The sequence below is a fragment of the Anopheles moucheti genome, chromosome 2 (assembly GCF_943734755.1).
Source record: "Anopheles moucheti chromosome 2, idAnoMoucSN_F20_07, whole genome shotgun sequence".
Taxonomy (NCBI): Eukaryota; Metazoa; Arthropoda; class Insecta; order Diptera; family Culicidae; genus Anopheles; species Anopheles moucheti.
This window is the reverse complement of record NC_069140.1, coordinates 100418396-100436968: the sequence shown is the minus strand read 5'-3', so window position 1 is coordinate 100436968 and position 18573 is coordinate 100418396. Positions and strand designations below refer to the sequence as shown.

At 40.8% G+C, this 18573-nt stretch overlaps 2 protein-coding genes across 4 annotated transcripts; both read left to right on the top strand.

Moving 5' to 3' along the window:
* Positions 1-411: 411 nt before the first annotated feature.
* On the top strand, positions 412-1404 carry LOC128298306 (uncharacterized). Its single transcript, XM_053034050.1, has 2 exons — positions 412-726; positions 793-1404. The coding sequence occupies exons 1-2, from the start codon at positions 412-414 to the stop codon at positions 949-951; spliced, it is 474 nt and encodes a 157-aa protein (XP_052890010.1). The 3' UTR covers positions 952-1404.
* Positions 1405-5569: 4165 nt separating this feature from the next.
* Positions 5570-18573, top strand: LOC128303143 (uncharacterized). Of its 3 annotated transcripts, none has more exons than XM_053040013.1 (9): positions 5570-5618; positions 6356-8051; positions 8121-8302; positions 8401-11128; positions 11211-11345; positions 12351-12413; positions 13188-15526; positions 15605-15704; positions 15773-18573. In XM_053040013.1, exons 1-9 carry the CDS (start codon positions 5584-5586, stop codon positions 17015-17017), a joined length of 8523 nt encoding a protein of 2840 aa, XP_052895973.1. In that variant the 5' UTR covers positions 5570-5583; the 3' UTR covers positions 17018-18573. The 3 variants fall into 3 exon arrangements, with proteins under 3 accessions (XP_052895973.1, XP_052895966.1, XP_052895981.1); XM_053040006.1 differs by having other exon boundaries at positions 15602-15704; XM_053040021.1 differs by lacking the exon at positions 12351-12413 and having other exon boundaries at positions 15602-15704.

Here is an 18573-nt window from a genome sequence, read left to right as displayed (position 1 = left end):
AAATGTGGTAGGACAGAGTCCTAATGTTAATATATGTCTCATACTAGCCGCCATGTGATGGCCGATGCGCCAAAACTTTTTCATCAAATCTTGGGAAACAAAAGTTACTTGTACATCAATTTAAAAGATATCACTATTTAACAACATATCCTTCAGCATGAAGGACCATCGAGTACACAGCTCTTTCACACAAATGTTGTTCAATTTTGACTAACAGCATTAAGCTGATGTGCCTTTTACAATTTTAGTCTAGATGTCCGGGCGTGCTTTCGTAAATTAAAAATTTGAATTTTTATTCAGTGCATGATGTGTCCACGTTGATAGTTATGAAACTTTCCACTGTGCATTTCACAGTCACCCTGTAGCTGTCAAAACAATGGCATAACAAAAACAACGTAGTTAAAACCCACAATGTCTGGCACGAGGCGAACAAGCAAACCAATAAAACAGTTTAAAATATCGCGCAAAAAACTGAACCGTGCGTTAGAAAAGCTAAATAACTTGCCGAAAATAATTCCCCATAGTCCAGGATTTTTTTCCAACTGTAATACTAATATAATAAAACAACTCAACACCTCCGCGCATGTGCAACCTATCTCTTGGAAGCAAAATTGGTTAAAGCTGTTTGCAACTTCCATCACAAGCCACGATTGGGATACTTTTATCAAAACCCTCCGTTTAGCGTCTCAAAATCATAACAACTGTGGATTGGATAACGTTTTACGGGTGAGTTTTCGAATTTGCTATGTTCAATGTTTCACCAACAAAATTAATCATTGTCTTCATCTTTAGAACTGTTTCTTTGGCGTTCTAACACATCCAATCTACCGGGATGAAGAGACATTACGTTTATTGCTGTACACTATTGCACCGTGTCGCAACGAGTATGATATCGAGTTTTGTATTGAAACTATCTTGCGGACGTTCGATGGTAAATACACCTTTACATAATGGAGGACTTTACGACAGCAAAGCAACCAAAACAACCTACCTCGTGGGGCTCATTGTCCAAAGCTGATGTAAAAATCCCGTTCCATTTTTGTTAGCGCATACTCCGGATCTCGGAACTGCATTGCCATCGATATATACACTCTCTTTGGCTATATTTGGGTCTGATTTTCGGAGAATATAACAAATAAGCCACCACAACTTTTTCAATTGTAAGCAAGTACAGTAAAATTATATTTAAATATAGAAATTATATATCCAATAATTATCATCAGATTCTAGTATAATGTACTTATAATACTGGCTATAACTTAAGATTTCAGTTCCGAAGTTCTTCCTTCCAAATGCTGGAGATTTTGTTGATTACTTCTCCAATCATTCTGACGAAATGTCGCACCGCAAATGCTGCATTTATGACGAATGCGCCCTTCTTTGTTATATCATATGGCTTTAGCATTAAATATAGCATACGTAGCAGCAGAACAGTCTGTAATATTGTAAAGTTATTCCCGTTTTTTAGGAAATTCTAAATTTAAACGCACACAATTGAATGTAGAAAACAAAAATAGACAAAACTGTCAAAAGCCGTTGTTGGCATATCCGTGCGACAAGCACGGATAATCGAAGCTGTACGTAATTGTAATGAAAAGTTCGTGCCGTACGGACGCAAAAGCTACGATACTCAAAAATCCTTCTCGTTCGAGCCGGTTTCCCCGTGTCGTTGAACTAAAAAAACTATGAGCCATCTTGCTGAAAGTTCGGAAAAGTGGAAACAAAACCAAACTATGTGTCGGGTGTATTGAATGGGCGTAGTAGCTTCCCATCTGCAACACATAGTCGTACACAGTGTGATAAGAGCAGTAAGGTGCGTGCCAAATCTAGTGAAAAAATTGTGTGCCATCTCAATGCTTTCTTTATGATTTCCTTTTTTGTTACCCCTATTCGCCATACAATGCTGCGGTCGCAACTGCTACGTAGTGCAAACGTCATACAAACACGGGGTGCAAGTGCAAAGAAAGAAATGTTGTCGAAAAGAAGGAGCGCATAGATTCTAGGTCGATATCTGCTGGATTCGTTCTTCGTTCTTCTCCGTGCCCCACCCTGACCGCGAAATGTGGTCCACTGTCGTTGTTCTGACCGTGTCGTTGTTGTTGGCAGTTATGAGCTGTTTGCAAATGTGAAAAAATTTCGATTTGAAAGTGATGAAATCATCTTCAATCGTCTCTCCCTGCTGTTGACTTCTTTTTGCTATTCAGCGGCGCAAGCAAAGAGATTCTTGGCCGTCGCCTCGTCAAGCGAATCGTCGTGTCGCAGAAGAAGATGAAGCAAATAATGTTCGCGTGTGTGAGCAGTAGTGGTAGGTGGTGCAGCCTAGTGTGTGCGTCTGTGCCTGTGTGTGTACGAGCTGTGTGTGCGCAAATGAATCCGTCGTAAGAAAATTCTCTAAAGTCAATCGGGACGATTGCGGTGCGGCAGAGCTGTTTCGTTTTTTTCCTTCGCGTTTTTGTTCTGACATTTCGATTTTATTTCTCCTTTGGCACCGTGAGCGCCTGCTTCGTTGACAGCAGCTGTCATATAGTCGCTATTTTTTGTATTTTTATTAAAATGGAAACACACACTTTACGAACTTTGGTGCAGAACATTTTCCCAAAAGTGCTGCCCAAATTTGGTACAGTTTTCAGTTGAGTGAACGTAGCAGCCACAGTTCATGGAGATAGTTTGTCGCTGTGTAGTGGAACGATTGTCGTAATAACGTAGTGAAAAACGTACCATTTCAGCAGTGTGGAAGAGGTCTAGCGAAAACTAATGAAAAAATTCACGAAAGAAAAACAACTACGCCTTCTCCCGTAGAAATTTGTAGGTAGAAAAACGAGTAATAATGACGTGTTCGGGGTATAGTGACGTTGAAAGCTCTATCTCACTGTTATTGGTAATACCAAGAAGAGTGTCCTAGAAGCAAACACTGCCACTGGACAGTATCGTGTGGAAAAGCAGTACTAAGTCGTATTACCATGAATCGGATGGGAATTCAGCAGCATAACGTTAACGTCCCATTTAGGGACCGTAATTAAAATATTGTCTTATTAGCGCCATCATTCTTATACCTCCTAGTGGTTTTGAATGTATTCGATTGTAATCTTGTGTCTATTTCACCACAATGCAATAATATTGAAGCATCAAAAATGCACCATGTTGACGAGCAAAGTCTGTGTCGTCTCGAACAACAACACTCTTGTTGATGAGTCACACTTAAATGCAATCTTCAGTTTGATAATCTTTCTGAGTCGATACATTTTGGTTCCCTGTGCTTTGGTTTTCGGTCATTTGGCTATGTACCGAAGGTCGTGGTTCGAAACTCATCTGCCCAAACAAATTGCCTTAACGATTTTATCTTGTAAAGTACGGTTCTGCGACTGAATATTTTTTATTGTATCAGATTTGTACAGGTCTCGACATTTTTAATTTCTGTTTCCAAATGTCTTCGCCGTTTCAGTGTAGTGCGCATTGTTTTGCAGAACTCTGCTGCATTGCTTATAAATATGATCCATCTACGGACATATACACGTTGATGTGGCCGCAGTCAAGCACATCCGGAAAATCTTGCCTAGTCGCTTGTCATATGGGGAAGAATGAAATATGAGTGAGTGGGATATGTTTTCGATACGCTTTGTTAACGATCTTTGAGGCTATGTGCATAGCACTATACTTTTCAGCACTCCAACAATGCGAATAGTGCTACAATCAGCATTCTTTGGAAAAAAGGTATTGGATGGTAATTGATTATAAACAAGTTTTCAGGATTTGTATGGAGACACTCCATACACACTCCAGACACTCCAGAGATCCAATATTGATGTGCATATTTTGGAATCCGTCCTTCGTTATGCGCGACTATTGCTAGAATCTTTTATAGAGATTGCTCTGTTTTTGGCGGAGATCATTGATTTGAACGACCCATCATGTATGTCGCTGTTCAGACATTGATATATTGCAATACAAAGGGCTCTAGACCCGATCGAGATTTCCAACCTTATCAAAAGTGCTACTAATAGACATGCTTGATCAACTTTTTCACTACTTCATCCCAGTGTGGATCGATGACAGCAAATACTAAACGCTATAGCTACAGCTGCTCAAAGGTAACTCATCTTTGCCTTTTTATATTTTCTCGGCATCGTGTCATGGCCAGCCTGCAACATAGCGCCCTACCAAGAGGTATGCTCACACCAGCCGGCTTCAAAGCGCCATGATACTAATTACAACAACAACCTTCCTACTCGTTCCTATTCGTTCAATTTGGCCCGGCAGATTCGCGCAGCGTATGCGCCAAAGCACTCGCTTCGGCGCTCTGACGTCGTTACACACCATAACAAACGCGCCCTCATCTCTCGCACTAATGTTTGGCGGTCATGGCAACCATATTGTCTGCAGCGTACATTACTGCGTATTAAATGTCTTCGATAAGGTGAACGTAACGAAGTGCGCGCGGGTCAGCGCGGCATATTCAGTTGTAGAGTATGTAGAATAATCGCTGAGAACACTGGTCTAACTACACCTGTGTCTCATATCAAGTGTCCGGAAATGATGGACAGAAGGCACTGTTTCACTGGATGCAGGATCAAAGTGTTCCCATCGGGAACTTGTGGACAGTGCTCGTCGATCTTTCATTGCATGCTTCTTGATTTAGGTTAAAAAGCAAAACGACACCTTTTTTATCTCCTTGGCTTCGTTTTCACTTTCGAACGGGGAACATTTTTGCACGTCCAGTATGTTACTTACGAAATTCTATGGGTGCCAGTGGAACAAATGTTGTCCTACAAAGATAGCGTACGTCCCAACAAAGATCTGATAACCCAATTATCAATTGCAATTTGTTCGTTTTTCGTAATGCATTTAAAATGATGATGTAAATGGCGTTGTTTAAAATTTATTAATAGTTAAGATTTTATTTTCAATAGTTTAAGGACTTTTAGTTCATATAAGGAAAACAGCTAATATTATGGCTTCGAAGCACAATTGCAACACGATTAAAGATTGTTCACTAATTGATTGATCATTTGCGCCACTTATAACTGATTTAATCGTTAAATTAACAATTATCTCACTGCGCAAATAACTTATTCCTTGTTTATTTGCTTTCTTTTTTCTTTGCAGACGGATAACAACTTCAGTAACTGTTTTCTCGATTTAGCAGCAATGAGCATTGGATATTGCTTTGAACACTATTAAAGTACCGATAGACTATTTCAGAAGCAAGCTAGTAGTACCCACAGTATTCCTTTATCCTTGATATGGTAACCGCAATAGACACTACATACACAAAGATAAACAACAAAAACGAATAGATTCAACGGATCAAACGATAAGGAATTAAAGAAGCGGCAAATCCAACTCTCCAAAAACCTAGACTAAGCTCAGAAAAGAACTAAACACGAACCGAACCACTAACTCGAGATTAGCCTATCAATCATCATCTTACCTACGACGCTAGTTGATGTACGAAAACATCAAAGTACAGATTTCGGATAAAGTGAAAAGCAAGCACCGTTAAACCCTAAGGCACGACCAAGGCAGCGTGTTGTAATAACAGCTTGTGAACATTGGGCAGAACCATGTTGCAATAATGCCTTACAAATGGGAGCCACGAAAAGAGCATGTTTTGGCAGAAGGTATGTATCGAATTCTGTAGTCCAATAATGATATTGTTATTTTAAACTTGGCTGGCTTCTTTACCTTTGAACGTTAAATTTTGTACAGAAATGCCACGTCTGATTGGTTTTTAAACACAATTGAAAATTTAGCCGATAACTAGCCTTACCTTATCTATTGAAATTAAATTTAAAAACTAACCATGAAGATAGGCAAATAATTTACGTTCACTAAAAGTGAAAGGATTGGTACACTTTCAAAATTTTAACGCTTGCATTGGTGTTGTGCTTGGAGTAAATGCCTACATTGTGCGATAGTGTTAGTTAAACAACGTATCGTACAGCCGTGTTTGTCTCATCCAAGAACGAATCCGTCGTTATTTTTTGCTTCAGAATTATTACTTTTGTTATATTAACGTTTGAACTAATCGAGCATTACGATGCTGTGATGTCACTATCCGTAAAATAGTTTGGGCGTATTACATTGTTAATCGTTGCATTCCATCGCTGACAGTAGATCGTTCGCCACAGTCCTAAGGATATCAGTGTTACTATCAACTATGTTTTCAATATTTCAACCTATCTGGGAATTGATTGTCAAGGTGCATTTCAATGGATGGTCATGTTTAAGGTAGTTGCATCTTGTGGTTTGTTGTAGAATTTAAAGAAGGTATTTTTTGTTTTGTTTATAGCGGGGTTACTATTTTTAAACCGTGTCTTTATAAAAATATTGTATTCTGTTCTCTTTTTGTTTCCAGCAATTCGGTCCAGGCAACTACACCTGTAGGAAACAATCAAGAAACGCAACAAAACTCGAGAGTTTCTTCGGGAAACCAGCAACAATTCAGCAACCATCGTGTAAGAAGATTACGCTCTACTAGTCAATCGACGTCTTCAACGAGCTTGAACAGTATAAACAATAATAGCAGCGGCAGTGCTGCAGGAAACACTTCCTGCGTATCTGCTGGTAATAATACAACCAATTGCACTGGAAGCTCCAGCAGTACTAGCAGCAGCAGCACTTATAACGCTACAAGTACGAACAACAATATCACTACCTACAACCACAACAATTGCAGTACTTTAAGACAGCAACGCCACCATCATCTTCATACAATTCGATCTAGTACTTCTAGTACAAATTCAACGGCATCCAACACGGGGGGTTTAATCTCAAGAGTATTCGAACATAGCAGTGGTAGCGGTAGCAGCAATAATTCATTGAATTGCACAAACACCACTGTAAATACTGTTGCTACTGGTACAATATCAACCGGCGGCGGTTCAACAAACAATCCTTGCTCTAGCGTAGTGACAGCATCAGGTGGTGCCGGTGTAGGTGCAGGCAATCATTTTCGTCGAGTATCCCCTGGTGACAAAAAAATCCATTCACAACATAAAAACGATGACAAGATGGATGAAAGAAGGCAACAACAGCAGCGCACCCCTGTTAAACAACATCAACAAACGCGCGATACAACGCCAACCAGTCGCAAAACGGGAAATCGGAAGGATGAAGGAGGAGCAGGAGGAGCTTTGGCCATCAGTGAAACGTCACCAAAGAAACACGATACAGTCCGAAGTCACGGGATGATCTCAAAGGTGTCCTCCGTGGTCACTGATAAAGAAGACAATGAGGCTGCCGAGTCGATGGTAGAATCCAACACAACGGATCACGTTGAGGCCAACGAAAATATGGAAGTTGCGACAACTCCTCTGGGTGATGATACTGCCGAGGATCATCACCCAACTGGATCGACGAAAATGCTTCCCGAGCAAGCAGAAAAAGAACCCATGACCATATGTCATGAAGAAAATTCGACCCCGGAAGCAAAAGTGACACGTCGATCAAAAACAGCAACTAAAGACTCTGGTATATACGGTGAACAGCAACTATCCAACCACCACTTGGACGAAAACGGAGTGGCAGAAGATGAAAAAGAGGGGGCTCTTGAAAACGATGATGTCGAAGCAGGTGTACAGATACGTCAGACGGGCCCGGAAAATATTCATTCTGCGGGTGGAGGCTCGCGTGAGTCGGATAGTTCGCAATGTCGGACCATACTACGGTTTGTGCGTAAAAGTCTTGAAAACACAGCCATGTCAGTGATATATTCGAAAAACTTTATCGAAAATGAAACTATCGAGACGGAGTATCCACGCAATCTCGATGATAATATTGAAATTTTAAGTCGAGAGGCAGAAAACTTGGCTCTGCAGTTTAAACCTTCTGAAGAAAAGCTGGTACAGTATGGTCCAATCTTCGATCTAGAGAAATTTGAGGAACAACGGAAACAGCAAAAGAAAGAAGATGATGAAGATGAAGCTATCGGCATATCACCTTGTGGCCGGTTTCTAAAATACGATAAGGAGGTTGGTCGAGGATCATTCAAAACTGTTTACCGTGGGTTAGATACTCAAACCGGTGTAGCCGTTGCATGGTGCGAGTTATTGGTATGTATAACATTTAAAACAGGTGCAGAGTTAACAGCACCGTTAAAAATAATGTGCTTTAAATTTTAGGAGAAGAAAGTAAATCGGGTTGAGCGAGCGAGATTTCGCGAGGAAGCAGAGATGCTTAAAAAGTTACAACATCCAAACATTGTGAGATTTTACAATTACTGGGAAGCGGCACCAACGGCTGGAAACAAAAAGAAAAACATAGTACTCGTTACCGAGCTGATGCTTTCCGGTACTTTGAAATCGTATGTATTTTGCGTCCTGTTGATATCACGACGTTCGTTGTTAGAACAAAAAATCTTCGATTCACGTATAATTGTGTCTGATTGTTTTTATATTGCAGGTATTTGCGTCGATTTAAAAAAATTAATCCCAAAGTGCTGAAATCTTGGTGTCGGCAGATTCTAAAGGGTTTGCATTTCTTACATTCACGCACGCCACCTATCATCCATCGTGATCTGAAATGTGATAATATATTTATAACCGGAACGACAGGGAGCGTCAAGATAGGTGATCTAGGATTAGCCACGCTGAAAAACCGCAGCTTCGCAAAGTCGGTTATTGGTACGCCGGAGTTTATGGCACCCGAAATGTACGAGGAACATTATGACGAGGCAGTGGACGTGTACGCTTTCGGCATGTGCATGTTGGAGATGGCTACTTCAGAGTATCCGTACAATGAGTGTAATACACCGGCCCAGATTTATAAAAAGGTAACTTCCGGTGTGAAACCACAAAGTCTGGAAAAGGTGGAAAATCCAGAGGTGCGAGAGATCATCGAACGATGTATACATGATAAAAAGGAAGGAAGGCCAACGTGTAAGGAGCTGCTGAACTGTGAATTTTTCTGTGAAGATATCGGTATCAGGTTGGAACCCATATCGAAGGATTTGTTCTTAACAAACCCGGAGAATGTGCGCATGGAGTTTCGTTTGCGCATCATGGATCCAAAGAAGCGTGTTAACAAACACAAAGAGAACGAAGCCATTCAATTTGACTTCGACATTCGTGTTGATGATGCTGAAGAGATTGCAAACGAAATGTACAAGTCTGGTATACTGATGGAAGACGATTCTAAGACTGTGGCTAAGATTCTCAAAGTTCAGATTCAAACATTGTTGAAAGAACGAGAAGAGAGAGCGCGACAGCAGCAAGTAGAAAAAGATAAAGAAGCTCTTCAGAAGCAAGTAATGATTGCGCAGCAATTGTATCAGCAACAGCAACTACAGCAGCAATTGGAAAATGATCTGCAAGTGACCGAACTTCAAGTACCGCAGATGACACAACCAATGCCTGTGCAACTACCGCAACAGCAGCTGCCTCAAGCTCAACCCCAAGGATACTATCAACCCTCTTCGCTTCCATCTTCACAAACACAGCAAATAATGTATCAGCAGCAGATTTCTGCTCCTGTGGGCAATGAGCAGCTGCAGCAAACCTTTCAGCAACAATCAGTTGGGGGTCAGTTTGTTATAGGCCAATCGATTCCATTGCAGCAGCCGATGGCACAGGTTATTCAACAGCAGCAGCAGCAGCAGCACCAACAGTTCCTTAATCAGATGGCATCAACTCAAACGACGCAGTCTAATCTGGCCGTAACGCAACAATCGAACTACTTACAACAGCAAGTGTTTGTCGATCCCCAGCAGCATCAACAATTTATTCTTCAGCTACAACAGCAGCAAGCGACGCAACAAGGCCAGTCAGGAACAAATTTGTATATGGGTACACAGCAGCAGTTGGTGCAACAACTATTCCAACTGCATCAACAAAATGCTGCTATGTTGCAGCAACAACAACAACAGGCCGACTTGCAAGAACAGATTTCAACATTAGAGCAACAGCTCCAGGGCATTATCCCAATTCATAGTCAACCGACCCAGAACATACAACAGCAGCAGCAAATACAGCAGCAACAACATCAGCAAATACAACAACAACAACAACAGATACAACACCAGCAACAGCAAATACAGCAACAACAGCAACAGTTAAAATTACAGCAACACCATCAGTCGCCACAACAACCACAACACCAAATACCGCAACAGCCACAACAGCAAACGGTGCAACAACCGCAGCAACAGCCACACCAGCATCTTCAGCAGATGCAAACGCAAACTGTTTACATACAACAACAATCTCAACCCCCTACACATAATCCTACGAATAACCAGCCACAGCAAATACAAGCCAATCCAAATATCTACATGCCGCAACAACTATGCGACACGTCGGTGCAGTTACACCACTCTATGCCAAATCAAATTGGAATTTCCCAACCACCACCGCAACCTAGCTCCTCGACCACGATTTTAGTTCATCAACAAGTAGTTGCCTCTCAGCAACCAGCATTGTCGTCACCACACTTTATCAAACAGCAATCCCCATCTTTGCTGAATCAACAGCAGTCCCAATCTCAGCAGACACAAATGACTCAGACAAATCCGGTGCAGATGGGGCAACAGCCTTCATCGGGTACAGCAATGGTACAGCAAACGATATCTCAACCTCATTCCCAAGGAACTGCTCCACAAGAACTTGATGGTTCGTTGGTAGTCGCAAATTCTGTTCCAGTTTCATCAAATGAAAACAATTCACTACTGCAACAGCAAATGCAGTACCAACAACAGGAACAGCAGCAATTTATGCAACAGCCATTAGTTCAACAACCGAACTTTCAGCAGCAAATGGCCCATACTTCACAAGACGGAACACTGTTGCATCAAACTGCAGCATCGGCAAACTATAATGGTAACGCCATTATTGGTGCACAACAAGGACCTAATATTATAGCACCAACTGGAACATCTACCGTTGGAAGCGTGTCCACATCGACTGGTGTGCAAGATTCGAGTCCCGCTCCTGCCGTACAGGCTGCCCTACCGAAACGATTGACAAACGAAATGAAGAAACGTCGCAATCATCGTTCGACCGAGCGAAATCCAAAACTGCACGTACTCGGGTACGAAAACAATATTATCGAATGCGAAATGGAAAACCGACCAAAAACAATTAAGTTTAAGTTTGACCCAAGCAATGTTAACCCGGTCGAGGTGGCCCAAGATCTAGTAAGTATTGTACGAGAGGAGAAAATAATGCAATCATTTTGACACGACATATATGTATATTTGTTCACTATTGCCCCAACAGGTCAAACAAGATCTATTAAGCGAATCACAGACAACGATATTCATCGAAATGGTTCGCGATATTCAACGACAACTAAAAGAGAATCCAAACCAACTACCGATCGCATCACAATGCTATCGCCGCTCAATGGAAAAGGTATGTAATGTTATCATTGATTCCCTCCTTTTCTACTTTCTATTCATCACATTGTTTACCTATCGATCTATTAGCGTGTATATGTGTGTTTAGGGATTGTTGTCCATTGGTTCTCATAAATTCACACATCATTCGTGTGAATACAAAAACATATCCTTAATAAATTTATGCGACCTTATATATTTTGATTTGGTTTTGTCTCATTCCAAATCAATCGGCATCATTTATTATTACCCACATAGCGAGTGCTTTAATGAGCGATACACTTCTGCTAAAATAATACAGCGATACAAATAGTAAAATAATCAAATCAGCCAAATTTTTTTACTGTACGGTTATAGTATGCGGTTTGGTAACACGTAACAAACTTCAACATTATCAGAATTAACCAAATTTCTATGCTTTTCATTGCTATGCATGCTCTATTCTTTTTTTGCCGTTTTCTGTTAACCAATTTGTACCTAAATCACTAAAATATCATAGAGCCAAACAAAGGATACATTTGTAATGTGGAATAGATGGCACTGAAATTGTTTGTTACGATACATCCATTTTTAACAACCGCACATGAAAAGGATATGCAGTACGAATTGGCGAAAAATTGTCATTAAATCATATGTTGTCCATATTCTCTGTTATAGTTTGATGTAGATGAGCAGATTTTTTTCTGAAATGATAACAAAATGTAAAAAACGAATAATTGAGCCAGAAGTTATGAAAACCAAAGTTTAGTAACTTTTATTTAGAATGGTTATGCTCTATATGCTAGCAAGCATATATGTTACCCTTCATCCTGTGTTAATATTTTCTATTTATACAACTCCCCTCTACCTTTCTTCATATCACTCGTCAAATGTCCCGTAAACCATACACCAAAATAAAATAAATTCCATCGTTGCTCCGCTCATACTGTCAATTCATACTCCTTAATGTATTTCAATGAACAATATTGTAATTTTCAACAACGGTTTTATCAACAAACAACCACCACCTACAACTACCCAGGTGCGCCATGCGTCTCTAACACGTCAGCGTTCGAATTTTAAAACACATCAGAGACATAGATCTGTAAGTGCAGAATATCAATTTTTTCCCATTTCTTACTGCTCGTTTTTGCTCCTTTCTGTGTTTTTTTAAGTTTGTTTACATGCTCTCGTTTTCCGCCTAGTATGTCTAGTTTGCATATCGTCTGTTTTTTGCCTCGTGGATGTAAATTAACGAATTGTCGATTGTAAACATCAAAGGAAAACATGTTGCATGGTTATCGTTTCATTACATCGATTTGTTTGATTTCTTGCATTATTTACTAAACGCATCGTTCGAGCCGCTTCTGCTTCAATTTGAAGTTTGTCAAGCTTTTGTTATTCGTTAAGTTATATGTGCTTATTTTTCGCTTTCCGTTTGTTTATTTGTTTTTTTTTAATGGCAGTAGATTCGGATGTTCCATACGTTGGCTAAAGATATATAAGGTTGATGTTGCGGTCAACCACAATTACGATTCTGCCAAAATAAAAGCAATATGGTATTAAATCATTATCTGTATATACTAGAACAAACATATTTTTGTAGCATAGCACTTGTTTTTAAAGATTTCAATAACGCTGTTCAAATGCTTTCGTTGCACGAGTTTGTCAATGTTAATTTCAATAGTTCAATTTGTCACAGTGTTTGATAAAATAATTGTTTTATTTTTATTTCTTTGTTATAAATGCAATGAATAACTGTGTTTGAAACATCCTGTGTTCAAATGTGTTGTTTACCTGTAGGAAAAACATATATAAACATGCACTTACCCTTTTTCTATTATTTCTTGAATCATGTGTATAATCCTTGGACATGTAGCGTGATGAAACATCGACTACCGCAGCAAACTTTACGCACATTTTTGACCCAACCATCATCGATCGTCAAGCGCTTGGAACAGGGATATCCAGTACCACTACATCTTCGACATCCTCGTCGCCGCTGTCCCAACAACAACTGATCACATCTTTAGTTACGTCGCAAACGAACGATGAAGTAACTTCTATCGATAAAGCACAGTCCAGCGACGAAAATGGCACTGAGGGTACCAATGCTTTGTCGCCGCCGATGCAAGACCAAGAACTTAAAAATGGGATGCTCGGTAACAGTGACGATAACCAGCAAACGGCTGTTACCACCGTCTGCATGATAACTGACGAAGGTATAAACGATAATAATAGCAGTTGCGATGAAAATTCGCGTAAAGCAAGTACTGTTAGTACAGATTATACATCGCACGAGAACACACCGGAAAACACAATAACTTCGGGAAGCAACTTAAGCATTCTGCAGCCTCGTTTAAGCCTCGGCGAACAGGACAGTTTGGGCGCAGCAGCATCATCATCTGGCGAACGTCAATTGACGGCATCAATGGTTCCAACCGAAGGATTGTTAGCATCAGAGGAAACTGAAACTAATACAACGGTGACCAATCTGCTTGAAGAAGCTCGTGAGAATATTTCTGCATCCGCTCTATCATATGCAAATGTGGCGAGCGATCCAGCTGTTGATGCTTTACCTTCTACAGCCATCACTAACCTTTCAGCGACGGAATCTTCTAGTCAAAATATTAATCAATCTTCATTGTCTAATGTAAATAATGTCGAAAATAGCAAGACAAATGAATTGATGCAAGTTGGTGACGAAACAGTGCTTCCAGCCGATGAAAGTAAAGTCGAATCGCCAACCAACGAAGGGAGTAAAACACCAACAGTTACTCCCCAACTAAAAGAACGCAAACTCTCGCGTTTTTCCGTTACTCCCGTAATTTTGCCGAACGCAGCAGTCATTAGCGAACAACAAACGGACATACTAAGTGTGGTGGATTCTCCTAAACCTATTCTTCCTAATACTGGAATAGAAACTCAAACTGAATGTATGCTAAAAATGGTGGATCCTTCAGCAGAACCCCTTGTTCAGCAGCAAACCTCAGACAATACACCGTTTCAGTCTGGTTCGATGGAATATGCTACACAAACTACGTCATCTCAACTCACGCAGACCATGGAATCTGTGGATCCGAACATTCAAAATGCCCTTAGCGATGGTTTTCAACAGCAGCAACATCAACATGAGATGTACCTTCAACAACAACCACTGGACATGGCAAACCATCAGCAACAGGCATATGCACAACAGATAGCGAATAATTTCGAAGCATCGGCGATCCTGCAACAACAGCAACAACTGCAATATCAGATGCAACAGCAGCAATATCAACAAATCAATATTCAACAGACCATCCTCCAGCAGCAACAGTTACAGTACCCTCAGCAACAAGGAACTAATTTGATGGTAGGTGAAGCCAATCTGATAGATTGCGATCAGCAACAGATTCATCAGCTGCAGTATCAACAACAGCAGCAATACCACCCGCAATTACAACAGCAATATGCAACAGCATATAGCAATATGCAGCAACCACAAGTGATCCAACAGCAGCAGCAGCAGCAAATACAACAGAATCAGCAAATGAGGCCAGTAGAACAGACTGGTTTGATGTCTGCACAGCTCTCTGTTGATCAGGGTACGCGTGACGCGATGGCTAACAGTAACCGAATGCCGGAAACGTTGGAGCAGCTAAAAATAGGTTTAGAAAACATAACGCACGTTCACGTGAATACGAATAAATCAAGCGGCTCGGCAAGCCTTTCTTCGCAGGCTAGCGCTACTGCATTGTCCGCGATGGTTTCTCCGCATCCGGCTCCATATCCTGCCGAATCAGGACTCTCGCAGCAATTGCAACATCCGCAGCAAGTAATGTTTTATCAGTCACAGGAATTTGGTAGTTCGGATGCGAACGGGGCATCTTTAAACGAAATGAACGAAGTTGCCGTCACAGGTGGTACTGTTGGTAAAGCTCAAGAATATATCGTCGAAGGGACAAGCTACGCGGCTGTCGTTGCTGGCGAATTTATATCACAGCCTGCTCAACAGCAAACCGGCGCAATGCAAGATTTATCTATCGTTGGATCTCTCGATCAAACGCAGCAGTACGTATCAAGACGTACATCGGCGGAGTTAAGCAACACATCTATTGGTATGGTTCCAGATTCATCAGAACCAAGCAGTTTGAAGGAGTCGGTCGGCATTGACAGCATTGGTGTTGATCGAGAAAAGCAACTATCCAATCAGGGAAGTGTGGATCGCATCGACAGGTAAAGTTAAATTTGAATTAATTTGCAGCGTAAGGAAAACAAACATTATGACTTGATTTTTTGCTTTTGTTCTAGTAGCGTTACCGGCCTTCAGTTGAAATTGACACAGCTAACAGTTGGAACGGATTCACCTCAAGCAGTCGCTGTGGGTGCCCCGGATTACCAATCAAACATGCCGGTAAGCATTTTGGATAAGCAAAGAATGCAATTTCAACGCTCTAACTGGTTGGTTTCATTCCACTTTAGCTACAAACCCATTCAGTAGTTACGAGCCCATGTGTTGATTCAAACGGAGAGATGAAGGTTCCGAACGAACCAAAGCCATTAATTCGGAAAGTTTCGCGCTTCCACATTCAACCCGTGCAGGAATTACCACGTGCTGCTGAGCCACATTCACCAGCAGTTAATATACAGCTAAAGCCATTTGTAACGGTGCCGGACGATGTTCAGACAAACACAGCTTTCTCATCACCAACGGATGAAAAATCCTGCCAAACTTTCCCAATGCAATATCAACAGCTACAGCAAATTGTCCCGACGGCTGCAATTGTCTGTGAAGTTCCAACAACAAACGATCTGGAAGCCAAATTAAATCAAGTACTTCCGAAAACTCCAAACGTAGAATCATCAGCGCAGAACACCGGGAACATGGTTTTGCAAGGAACCATGCAACAAATCGCACCTTCTTTAAAACCATCGCATGTTGTATCGTCTTCGGTTAGCGCAACTTCGACAATTCAGATTGTACAGCAGCAGCAGCAGTATCCTTCACAATCGATTACTATACAGCAACAGCCACAGACACAAATGCAAATCAACGCACATGTTCCACTACCGGCAAATGTCGGTTCGCAACATCCTCAATCTCTTGTGGCCCCCCAAACGCTACAGCCACAACTTCCACCCGAGCCAATTTTCAACAATCCCGATATTGGACAAAATTTGACCGCCATCCAAACGCATCTATGCGGGCTGCAGTTTATGCCAAGCGCCCGGCAACAACTACAGCTACTGCTGCAACGCCAACATATAGAGCACGAGGAGCTAAAATTGCGCCACTTTCTAGAGCTGGAAAAGTTTCTAAAACAGCAAAAAGAGGACATGAAAGTTCCTTCTGGTCTTGCTGCATCCACCGTCCCGCACCCGAATCAAACTCAGCAAATGATCTCAAATCAGTCCTCCTCACAATCCGTTGCCACGATGTCATCGGCTTCAGCTCCAGAAATGATGACGGACGTGACCTCGCCCACTGTGGTTTCAATGAACAGTGCCGGATACGAGATGAACTGCCAAGGAAAACTGCCCATGACGACAGCATCATCATACAGCGCAAGCTGTAACACGGACAGTGGAGCTGGCAGTGCAACGGACACAGATTTGGAACTAGAGACCTATACAGCGACTGCTTCCAATAGTATAGAAGCGGCAACCATGTTACAGCAGCACCAGCAGTTCCAACATCAACCACAAAATCCGCAGTTTCAACAGTAGCAAACATAACACAGGAATTATATGTTCGTAAATATATCTATATGTAAGTATTTCTTTATGTATCGGCCGAACAATGTTTTAGTTGAGCATGCGCGTGTTACGAAATGTAAATCAAGGGTTTCTCATTAATGTTTGATGAATTTTTTATAATTCAATTTGAAATTAAGTTGCTCCTACAGTTATCTAATTTTTCGGATGCAAGTAAGGACGAACAAAAATCATCTGCAGGATCGTGTACGACTATTACTCTTACCACAAAAATGAACAATAGTGCAATCATTCAATTTCTATTATTGTCCAAAAATTGTTGATGAACGTTCTTCAACGCTCGGTAGTGCTTCAAATTTAGATATTTGGCACCGTTATTCGTATGTTCTGCTCCTCAATTTCATCCTACTTTTTATTTCACCATATAGCAAAAGAATAAATGATTACATTCGTTATATTTTGCACATCCAATAGACTTTGATGTATATTGACGTAATACACAAAACAAAATCTTTATGTGCTTAAATGTGTATTGAAAGCATATTCTACATGTATGCCAATTCATTTTAACGACACACCTATAACATTAAGGGAATCTAGCTTGAGTGGCTATCATAGCATGGGTGATGCTACACGCTGCTTGGCTATTTGTTAATACGTTCTAGTTTTGTTTTTCTTCTGCCGATGTTGAGGCGACATTGGCTGGGAAAAGATGTTAATATCGAGAATTTTAGACAATTAAATGAATATAAAAAAACAGTTAAAAGAAGCTGCACAAGAAGCTGTGTGTGATTGTAAAATGGAAATGCTGGAATCGAAATATTATTGCTAAACGTATCACTATAGAACGGCAAATCGAAAGTAAAGCGATTGTAGCGATGCATACGGAAGTGTGTGAAATGATTGATAGTAGCTATATGCCATAAGAAATGAACTGTAGATTGTTTCTATTGTTGTTCCAATATGCGTTCGATTGCTACTGTTAGGGGATCAAACATGATAAAATGTTAAACAATGCTGATGTTTGATGGACAAGCCACACTAAAGGGCAAGGAAAAATAGATGGTAGTGACGCCAATTTGAAAGGATAAACCTGTATTAACTTCGTCTTCGGCATAAAACAGATCGCTCCCATGTTGCGCATAGGGAAGATGTAAACGAATTCAATGTAATTAAACAAAACGCGTGGCTCTAGGCGATATAGGCGACAGGACGAGTGAGTGAGTAAGCAAAGCAGCAAAAATACCAATATATGGGCTTACTTATAATAACAATAGAGCATGTTATGCGGCAGGGTACCCCAAGTGTAGAATATTTGGGAAGTTGAATGAAAAAATAATGTAGGATATGATTCAATCGATGCTTAGTCGAAGATATCTGGATCGCATGGTACACGTCCACAAAGCTGAAAAGAAATGGCTTACCCACGAGAAATGTATAAGCAGAGTGTTTGGCAACGTTATGATCCACGTTTCACACAGGGTCACGCTAAAATTTACTGTATTATATTTTATTCAACGTAATTAAGATATTAAATATCTATTCACATCCCGCTAAATGCATAGAAA